Here is a 10845-nt window from a genome sequence, read left to right as displayed (position 1 = left end):
ATTATCTTTTAATTCTAGTTTCTATTTACCGATATTTATGGATATTTGATAAAGATTCGGAAATTAGAAATTGAAATTTATAGTTTTGTTTAATATTGTGATATTAAATGTACAAAGTCAATAATTGTTTATTCAATTTTTGAAAAGTACAAGATTGGCAACACTGTCGCGCATTTATTTACTTCCGGATTTCTCCGTGTGATGACGCAGTGATCAAGGACGCCATATTTGTTTTTCGAGGAAAATCTCAAACACGTTGAAACGAGTGTCCACGTTTGATTCGAAGTTCTCGTCGATTTTGTCCTGAAAGTTATCTCCGATTTTGTTTTAATATTCATTAAAACATAACATAAATAAAATCATGTCGTCAGAAGAATTAGGACCAAAAGAATGGCTTCGCTGTAACAATTGTTACATTCTAATGCGACAATGCAAAGTTCCGTTCTTCCTGTCATTTTGCAGTCACATTTTTTGCACTAAATGTGTCAAAATTGGTAAGAAATCTTCTCTCATTATAATAATTTAAGTATTCTCATTAATGATTGATGATTATTTTCAATTAATGTGAATTTTGTAACTTTTGTCTTAATTCGCGAAAATTGTGTCAACAATGGTGACGTAATTTATTTTATATGTAATTATCAAATTTTTTCTTTATTTAGCTGTAAAAAAATGCCCACAATGCCAGGCACAAAATCTACGTACGATGCCTTTAGTGGAACCATTGAGTCCTGAAGTGAGACATTGCTTTGAACCAATTGAAGATCTCAATGAACAAATGCAGCAAGCAACAACTTTTCAAAGTCAACAATGGGCGATAAGTAATCAACGATTCTTAAATGTTGTACGTATATCCTACGTTTTATTAAAATTCATTTTTGGTCCGTAAAGTCCGTATTTTTAAATACTTTCACTGGTTCGAGCCCTGTGTGATTAGTAAAATATAAATTCACGTTTAAACAATAAAAGTTTGTTGAAAAATATTTTTTCTAGGAAAAAAAATACACTAGCGTAAAAGAGCAATATCAGCGGATCCATAAAGCCTTCAAAATTTCTCAACAACAGTGTCAAGAAGTTGCGAATGAATTAAATTCACTTCAAAAGAAAATTTACAATTATGAACAATCCGAAAAAAATAAGCGCTACATTCACCATTCCTCTGCGATATTAACTCCACAATCTTTAACGGAAAGTGCACATTCACTTCGGTAAGAAATTATCTAAAGAAAGTAAAAAATTAACACCATAAAAATAATTTATTTAGAATAAAAAAAAAATATCCTAATATTTCTCAGTGATAAAAAAAATAATTTTCGTTTTTTAGTTCTTCGAGTCATAGCGACGCTAACAATCAGCCACTTCCAAAAAGGAAATCCTATCACAATTCCATTTTGACGCAATTGACACCGACAAAATTGGAACAAATGGATTTGAATTCTGAATTTCGTATTCCAACAACAACAAAAGTCCCTCGATCTGTTGGAAGTTCATCGAGAAATTCTTCAAACTCTTCAGTTGGAACACCGTCCACAATTTATTCACGCTATGTACGAAAATAAGTCATTTAATGAGCACTTATTTTTAAGTACTCTTTCTTTTATTTTATTTTACCGTTTTTTGTTAAAAATTAATTTTTTCAAGTTTATGTTAAATTTTTATTTTATCTAACAATATACGTGAAATCCACGTTAAGTATTAATTTAAATCGATAAAATTAGTACTGATAGTTGAACTAATACGGTTTTTTATCCAAAATTAATTTTTGTTAATCTTAATTAATCGATAGGTTAATTATTCGCGAGATTAATTTAAATCTTTAAATTTATAATTGCTAATTTCTATTCTTTCTGTTTATTTATGTTCAACTTTAATTAATTTTCAAAAACAGCTACTATTATAACTGTTAATTTTTCAATATTTAACTTTCAGTGGAAAATTTCCTCCACTAGTGTCTATAATTAACATTTTTTAGTTTCATTGCATTCGCAAATATTTAAATGGAAATTTTTAATTAATTTCTATATATTTTATTACTACTGAAGTTGTTATTTTGATAATACTTTTGAAGGCACTATGTTCAATATTAATTTTCTCAAGAGAGAAATATTTACGAATAAATAATTAACAAAGTCCTTAAAGACTTTGTAAAGTGATTTAAAAACAGGGAATTGTTAAATTATAACTACAAAATTAACATTAACAACAATAGAAAATATTTATTTGATATTAATTTACAATTTAATGTTAGTAAATTATAATACACATTAAACTGTTTTAATAAACAATGATAAAAAAATATAAAGTGAATAATAAATTATTATTATTTTTTTTATAAAAAGTAGAAAAAATAATTGCAAAAGTAAATATTTGGAAATGAGATTTTAGTTTTGTTTTTTTTTTTTTTTTGTTTAGAGACTTCCAATGTCATTGAATCTTTTCAATTTTTCGGGAAAGACATCCTTAAAGAGTACCGGATCAGCTCGAAATTCAATTGATTTTAGTGGCATTGAGCCATAAATTTTAGAAAATCTGTTGATACATTGTGTCCTCTCGACCATGTGGGTTAAATCCGCTGAAAGCATTTCCGTATTCGTGCACTCGGGACATCGAAATTTTTTCTTTGGTGTCACCTACAATTTTTAAATTAAATTCAGAATTTTTGGAATAAATTTTTTTTCTTTGCATTTAAGGTAAATTTTTATTCTACTGATAAAATATTCCCTGAGAAAATAATTGATCTTTTATAAAATATAAATAAGAAATAAACACACGAAATGAATTTATATAAAAAATGTTATTTAAACTATAATCAAAATTTGACTGTTTAATGATTAATTTTTGATTTTCATACCTTAATGGGAGCTTTTCCGGTAATATTTGAGATCAGAAAATTCATGGCAATGTCTTCGCAATTCATATGCTCGTCAACCCATTCTTTAATGTCGCCTGGCATTGCCGTTGTGTACAAGTAACTCCAGTACTGAAATTCAAAAAAAAATTTATTTGCTTTTTTATTACATTCTCATAATTTTTTTTTAAACAAAATTATTTGTTTATATTAAAAAATAAATTGAGTAAGAAAAGAAATTTGTTTACCTTGTGATAAAATGCAGCTCCGGTCAAAACCATGGAAATTTTATTGGTCCATTCACTCTCGTATTTCCAGCATCCAGTCACATTATCCGACGTGTGCGTTCGAGATGGAAATCCAACAATTCTATCGGGAAATTCTCGCCAAACCTATAAGTAAAAAATTCAGAAAATATTTTAATAATCTATCGAAAAATCACTGAATAATTATAGTTGGAAATTTTTTTAATTTATTACGATTGTTTCTAACATATTCTATAATTACCTCAAAAGCAAATTCAACCTCATCGGCGGTCAACATAATAATATCATCGTCAATTGATAAAATAGCCTCAGTTTCAATTTCATCGTACGGATAAAATCGATTCGATAATTTATTCTCCTTTGTGCGAATCACTTTTAATGGTTTCAAAAGTTTCGGCCAAGCTGAAGCTAGAGAAGAAACAGAGAATTTTTCTTTATTTAAATATTGAAGACAATTTTTAATAATAAAAATTGAAAACAATTTTTCTTTATTTAAAAATTGAAGGCAATTTTCAATAATAAAAATTGAAAACAATTTTTAATAATAAAAATAATAATAGAAGACAGAAAATATATTTCGTATTTAGATATTCTTACAAGGCGGAGGATCTTTGTTTTGATTATTCCAAATGACAAGAACTTTTGACAGACTCGGCACCTTGACGAGTTTATTAATTAACGAAAAGAGAAGTTCCAATCTGTCATATGTCAAAATAACAGCAGTGAAACCACGAATTTTCGGCGCCGTAACGGGCAAAAATAATGGTGACTTATTGTTCTGAAATATTTTTTGTGAAAATTGATTTAAAAATTGTAAATTAATTTTAAATAAAATGAATATTTCTGAATACAGAAAAATGATAAATATAGTAAAATGATAATTATAAATTATGTGATAACTTACCAAATGTTTGGGAACATTCCAAAAATTATAATCTCTCGCAAGATGTGGAAATACACGATCGGAAAGAATTTCCAATGTGGTTTCTGTAATTTTTCCCATGGATACGAAATATTTTTTATAAAGCCAAGAAACTTGATTTCTCAATTCGATTATTCGCTTCTCGGATATTTTCTTTAATGTTGATACGACCATTAGAATATCAACTTCTCTCACAAATATCGCAGCTCTGTAAAATAGATAAAAACTCGATTTAGTTTTTTTATATATTTTATAGAAAAAAAACACAAAAAGAAGAAGAAAGAGATAAATTTAATAATAATTATCATCATTACCTCTTCCAATCGATAACTTCTTGAAATGGCATCACTAATAAATCGGAAATTATTACAGGAATACATCCTGCAGCCATCGACTCCAAAAAGGCACTTTGACCGAGCCTAGCTCCTCGAATTATTAAGCAAAAATTTGACATCTGCTTGGAAAACATAATTAATTAATTTGAATTAGAATCTCTTCAATTGACAATTTATAATTAATTAATTAATTAATTAATTAATTAATTAATTAATAATAATAATAATAGTAATAAATAATTTTAAAAATACATAATGATAATAAAATTGAAAGAAAATGACCTGCAAAATATCAGGATATTTATAAACTTGATCTTCAACACAGCGAATTGAATTGTTCATTGGATTGTGATGTAAACATGGACCGAGAATTAAAAGTTCCTTTGGATGCGCAGCCTTAATTTCTAATAAATCTTGCTCAAAGGCAGAATTAATGTTAATTTGTGCAGTCATAACTAACCATTTTCTAAAAGAGAAGAATCTTATTAAAAATATTAAAAGTAATTTTCTGTTAAATTTTTCCTGTGGAAATTTCATTAATTTTTTTTTAAATAATTGAATTCTTTTAAGAAATTTTATTAAAATTGTAGATTTTGAAAATATTTGAATTTCAACGAAGAATTTACTTATTTTTGAAAATAATTGAATTCTTGCAAAAAAATTTTGAATTGTTTTAGTAGATAAGTACGAAGCTTGAGTTTTGAAACTAAAATTCGAAAATTTACCTCGTTATTGAGAAATTTCGTTTTATATTTTCTACCAGAGGACTATAAACTGGTAAACTAATATCGAATCCACGACGATGAGTCCAAGTGGAAAATCCAGCACCAGCGATCATTGCCCTTCCAATTGAGACATCAAGCACTGATTTAAAATCCGGAACACTTCCCGATATCATATTGAATAATAAATGATTTTCTCCTCTCTCCCAACTGAAAAATATTATAATTTCCATTAGAAAATTGTAAATTGAAAAAAACCTGTAAAATAAAAATTCTCTTTTTCTTACAATTCAAGAGAATGAAGAGTCTGTGAGACTTGTCGTAATTTCAATCTGTTTTGATTCAACGTATCAATTGAAGGAACAAAAATACAAGCCTCATGAGGATTTGGAGTGTAAAATTTACTTGTTGTAATTGCATATAAAATTTGATAAAACTCCCTTGTCATTTGACTTGTAACTGGACGATCTTCATGATCAAGATAAATTTTCGGTGGATAAACATAAACCGAAAGTTTATTACCTTGAGTTCCACATCGATATAAATTAAAACAACCAAAATAATTACAGGTAGAATTCGTTACTTCGGCTTCGGGCAAATCTCTGCCCAATATTTTCGTTGGCAATGCATTTAAATCGTTTAATACCAATGGCTGGTAAACTGTTGTTTGTTGTCTATTTCCAATTTGAAAGACATGATAGGCGCTGATAATTAGAATACATAAAAATAACACTGAACATAAAATAATTATGCCATTATTTTGATGAATTGAGGAGCGATTTAATTTTTGCGAAAATCGTGTTACAATCACCATTGTGATTGTTTCTAGAGAGCTATAAAAAGAAGGAAATATTAGAGTTTAATTTCGAATCTGAATAATTTAATTCAGAAATATATTTAGAAAGAAATTTATTTAAAATACTACATTTTAAATAAATTAATAATTAATTAACAAGTGTTAAAAATAAGCATTTTACCTATAGAACTGTTATGGTATTGACATTTCGAATCATTCCTAATTTCTGACTTTTAATTCATTTTTAATGAAATTGCAATTTTCCTCTAGATGTTAATTATCCGGCTAATAATATCACTAATTAATGTTCATTTTGACTATATTTTTTCTACTTAAAAAAAAATTAATTTATTATGGCACTATTGTTGTCATGACATCTGTCAATTTCGTAATTTTTAGGTTAGTTTAAAAGTACCTAAAAATATTTTAGTGGTTTTTCACCAGAAAATTCTTGAATTTGATTGGCTGGACAATATTTTTAGTCTGTTTCATTGTCCAAAAATAGAGGTTGGCAATACTGGTAAGTCTGGCAAAGTTGGCATCACTGATCAAGATGGCTGATCATCTGTTATGTAGGTGAAATGTTATCAAACATTTTTGAAAAAAAGTATAAACAAACAATTGCAAAATGTGCGAAAATGTTGTAAATAGTATAAATATGAAAAAAGTTATATGTCTCAGTAATAACAGAGTTTCCAGGAATTAAAAATCATGACCATTTCAATGAAAACATGTCGGAGTCCCAAAGTACGGTGAATTTGTTTTTTTTACGTTTTATTCGTTTTATTTTATTCTATAATATTATTTTTCTTTAAAAATTGCAACAATCTTTGTCTATTTAGTGATAATATTCACTAAAAGTAATGTAGACGAGAAAAAATTAAGAAGCTAAGTAAATGGATACGGAGAAGGATTATTTGAGGTTAGGTCACTTTTTTCTTAATTTTTATTTTTCTTGACAAACAATTATATTTTTCTTATACTAAAAAAATTGGAAATTAATACTTTAATCGGTAAAATCTATATTACTGCTTTAACTAATTTATAAATATTGTATTCGTCGTTAAATGTATAATTTGAATATGAAAAGTTTGACATTTATTACAATTTAAAAATGTTTTTAAATCTTTTGTCGATTTTTAATTATTCTTTAATTTGAAACAACTTATAATTAAACATTTTTGGTTTCTTTTATATAGAAATATGAAACAAGTGCATTATGTGCAATAACAATACAAACGCATTTGATAATCATTAATGCATGCACTTTGTTTACCATAAGAATTTAATCTGCTAATCGCTCCAGTTAATTGCATATTTTTATTTTTATTTCTGTATCTAATGGAACCCTCAAAAATAGCATTACCTGGTTCTGTTTCTAAAGTTATTGTATAGTCAAACCAAGACTGCGGTATTTCCTTCTTTTTCGTCTCATTACTCGATAATTTTTCCTCATTTGTCAACATTGTCGCATCAATTATATGTTTTAGTTTCAAATTAGCACATTGGGGAAATTTTCCGAGCATTCGATTCAGTTCTTGAACGAGAAATATTGCGGTATTTTGTACATTTGAATTATTTAGAGATACTTTCTTATTGCCGTGACACATGCACCAATGTTCGGGAATTCCAGCCATTGAACATGTTCGAAAATCTGGAATTGGAAGGAACCAACTGATTCCTCTGGTATTTTTCTCGAAAATTCGTCTTTCTCTTTCCTTTTTTTTTTCTTCTGTTAATTCCTGGGTATTTAAATCCATTAATGTTTCATGAAGATCGTAAGCTGTTGTTAAACTTTTGGCATTTCTTCTCAAATTCACCCAGGCGGAGGGGAATTTTTCTTTCCACCATTCGGGTAATACGAGAAAAACAAATGGTAAACTGTCCTCAACTCTGCCTTGATATGTCTGTCTGAATGATCCCCATCTTATTCCATGATCACTCATTACAATTAATGCCGTTTTTTCCAACAGATTATTTTTCTTTAGGTTACTTATCAATTCACTATATGAATCATCGCCTAATTGTGCTTTTTCCAGATAGTCATGCGTCAGACTTGTTTGCCAGAAGAATGCAAAATATGGATCGTTCTTGAATTCAACGGCTGTTTTATAGGAATACTGGAGGAGAACTTGGAAATTTTTTCTAGCACCTAGACAGAGATTTGTATTCAATTCGTGATTGTTTCCAATTTCATTTTCGGCAGCGATGCAAAAAGGTCGGAGATAGTAATCTGTGGGCTGAACATGAAATCCTGGCTTTAGATAATTAAAGGTTGTAATGGAACAGGCATCTTCGGCGAAAATTGTTCGATAACCAGCTGAACTGAAATTTTTCCATATAAAAGGACATGAGTCAAATGGACTGTCTTTTGATTTCCAACAAGTTTTTTCGACTTCCTCACTGGAGAGACCAGTTAGAACTGGCACTAGATTCGGATAAGTATTTTCACCAACTTTATTGTAGCCGAGCATTTCCACAGCGCCGAGATCTTGAAGGGCTTTTACACTTTTTGGCATCATTCGATGAAAATTGAGTCTGGATACAGAATCCAATCCTATAATTAAAAGACTAAGATGATTCTTTTCTCGATTTTTCATCACTTTTTCGATTCTTTCCTCGACTTTTGATTTTCTGGGCAGAAATGCGTGATAGTCTTGATAGATAGTCTCATTATTTCTCGAGCACTCGACTTTAACGAATTCGTCTAAAATATCTACTGAATTTTCAAATTTGTGACATTCTTCTTCAAATCTGAAATTAAAAGAATTCAATTTAAATATTATTGCTATTTCGATTCCGAAGTCAATTTCCCTTTTTGAATAAAGTTTTTATTACTCACGTGTAAGAATAGTCATTGTTTTCATTTCGCCAAAATTTTTGCCAACAACAATCGGCTTTAGTCTTATTATAATAAAGCTCTTTTGATTTATAATTAATGAAAATTGCAGTATTATTTGATTCTATAAGCGATGAATAGTTTTCATTTTTGCATTTTATTGGCTTAGCGATTTTTATGTATTTCTTAATTGTATGATCATGAGGGTCCATAGCTGGAATTTGACATCCTTTATTTTGCACCAGATAGCCTGAATTTTTACTAATTAAAAAATCGACCCGTAATTTAGCTTCAGCTTCTATAAAACATTTAATTAAAGTGAATAGTGTTTATATTTTTTATCAATTTTTAGAATTGAGAGTAAAAAGTTAATCTTCCAGTATAAAGAGAAGTAAACAATGAATAAATAAATTCAGACATAAATAACCATAAAAAACCATTACATACCTTGAAAGAAATCATTGTCGATAAAAATATTTAATTTACTTTTTCCAAACACTCGCGAAATTAAAATAAAAGTAATTAAAATTGAATACACTAGTAATATCATTACTGTAATAGATTTTATTAAAAATTTACAATTTTTAATCTGTTTCATTGTCAACATTTTTTTAATATTAATTTTAGTGAGTTTTACTCACTAATAACTATATAACAAAAGACAAATTTACTACTAATTTATGAAATCTTAACGTTTCATTTTATAAATGCATTTTTCATTACAGTTGTAAGTAATGTTTTGCAAATTTTTATGTGTATGTAAATATTTATAAATATTTATATCACACCAAATATATAAATGAATACAAAAATATTAAATTGAAATCATAATTTGATAATATAAGTTTGTGTACGTTAAATAATTTTAAATTCAAGCACGAACTTCTGAAATATTTATCAAATTTTTTATCAACAGAGTAGAAAATCCCTGACTAAATTGAAATACTTTTGCTTAGCCATAATTGATCGAACTTACAGTTAATTTTTGTCAGATAGCCATAAGAAATAACTTGAAATAAATTTATCATCAGATACTTATCGGGAAATGAATAACGGGCTTAATATTTCGTGACAATTTTAAAAACATTTTTTATTATCTTTATAAATTCTCACACTTCAGGATTTTTCTTATTTAGTTATAAAATTCGTCTCATACTTAATAGTGTTTTCTTTCTTTTTAAAGAAAGCAAAATTGATAAATAATCTCAATAGTAACAAAATTCGTTGCAAGAATTATATTATTTTCATAAATAATAAAATTCTTTACAAGAATTCAATTGTTTAATAAAGATTTAATTAAATTCTTTGCAAGAATTCAATCATTTTCCTAAAAAATAAAATTTTTCACAGGATTTCAATTATTTTTAATACTAATTTAAGTAAATTCTTCAAAAAATGTAATTATTTTCAAAAATTTTATTAAAATTCTTCGAAAGAATTCAATTATCAATTATTTTTAATAATTTTTGCAAAAATTTCTTGAGTATTTTCAAATTCATTTGTTTATAATTCAATTTTACGAAATTTCGATTCTTCAGACATTCTTCAATTAAATGTTTAGAAAATAAAAACTTGAAATTATCAAAAAAATTAAATCAGACTTTTTCAAAAAAATTAATTCTCCAAAATTGTCCGTTAAGTTTGAATAATTCGAATTTTCAAAAATTTTAATTTGAAATCTTGTCAAAATTAAATTATTTCTAAAAATTCACATTATAATGCTTTTAATATTCAATTATTATCTAAAATTTTAACTGTAATTCATTTTTAAATCATTTTTTATTAGAATATTCGGAGAGAATTTAAATCTTCAAATAAAAAAATAAATAATTTATTGAATGTTTCTTAAAATTGTATTCCCATAAAGAATTTTATTAACAAATTTTTTAATAATTGAATTCTTTTGACAAATTTTAATAAAATTTTTAAGAATAATTACATTTTTCGAGAAATTAAATTTAAATTGTATTAAAAATAATTGAAATTCTATTATGAGTGTTATTATTTATGAAAATAATTAAAGAAATTTGTAAAAGATTTGTAAACAGTTGACTTCCTGTGAAATTTTTATTATTTATGAAAATAATTTAATGTTTGCTTAGAATTTTATCAACATT

General features: G+C 26.7%; 4 protein-coding genes across 5 annotated transcripts in view; 2 read left to right on the top strand and 2 right to left on the bottom strand.

Moving 5' to 3' along the window:
* The first annotated feature begins 250 nt into the window (after positions 1 to 250).
* Positions 251 to 2053, top strand: LOC122511617 (zip homologous protein 2-like). The gene is made up of 4 exons (XM_043626990.1): positions 251 to 494; positions 663 to 844; positions 994 to 1208; positions 1325 to 2053. The coding sequence occupies exons 1-4, from the start codon at positions 362 to 364 to the stop codon at positions 1557 to 1559; spliced, it is 765 nt and encodes a 254-aa protein (XP_043482925.1). The 5' UTR covers positions 251 to 361; the 3' UTR covers positions 1560 to 2053.
* A 137-nt stretch (positions 2054 to 2190) lies between these two features.
* Positions 2191 to 6294, bottom strand: LOC122511606 (exostosin-2). The gene is made up of 11 exons (XM_043626972.1): positions 6071 to 6294; positions 5381 to 5926; positions 5097 to 5303; positions 4654 to 4837; positions 4351 to 4490; positions 4019 to 4244; positions 3712 to 3892; positions 3356 to 3522; positions 3097 to 3240; positions 2852 to 2980; positions 2191 to 2630 (listed from the first exon to the last, which is right to left on the bottom strand). Exons 2-11 carry the CDS (start codon positions 5905 to 5907, stop codon positions 2409 to 2411), a joined length of 2127 nt encoding a protein of 708 aa, XP_043482907.1. The 5' UTR covers positions 5908 to 5926; positions 6071 to 6294; the 3' UTR covers positions 2191 to 2408.
* A 144-nt stretch (positions 6295 to 6438) lies between these two features.
* The window catches only part of LOC122511616 (keratin-associated protein 19-2-like), a 117829-nt gene continuing 113422 nt past the window's right edge, over positions 6439 to 10845 (top strand). The window contains exon 1 of one of the 2 annotated variants that reach the window (XM_043626987.1): positions 6439 to 6636. In XM_043626987.1, coding sequence (XP_043482922.1) covers positions 6601 to 6636 — 36 coding nt within the window. In that variant the 5' untranslated portion in view covers positions 6439 to 6600. The remainder of the gene's footprint in view (positions 6637 to 10845) is intronic. The other variant, XM_043626988.1, reaches the window with a different exon arrangement.
* Positions 6818 to 9470, bottom strand: LOC122511608. The gene is made up of 3 exons (XM_043626974.1): positions 9176 to 9470; positions 8732 to 9026; positions 6818 to 8643 (listed from the first exon to the last, which is right to left on the bottom strand). Exons 1-3 carry the CDS (start codon positions 9333 to 9335, stop codon positions 7107 to 7109), a joined length of 1992 nt encoding a protein of 663 aa, XP_043482909.1. The 5' UTR covers positions 9336 to 9470; the 3' UTR covers positions 6818 to 7106.

This window comes from Leptopilina heterotoma, unplaced genomic scaffold, assembly GCF_015476425.1.
Source record: "Leptopilina heterotoma isolate Lh14 unplaced genomic scaffold, ASM1547642v1 Lhet_88, whole genome shotgun sequence".
Taxonomy (NCBI): domain Eukaryota; kingdom Metazoa; phylum Arthropoda; class Insecta; order Hymenoptera; family Figitidae; genus Leptopilina; species Leptopilina heterotoma.
The sequence above is the reverse complement of the archived record's forward strand: the minus strand, read 5'-3'. Positions and strand labels throughout refer to the sequence as shown.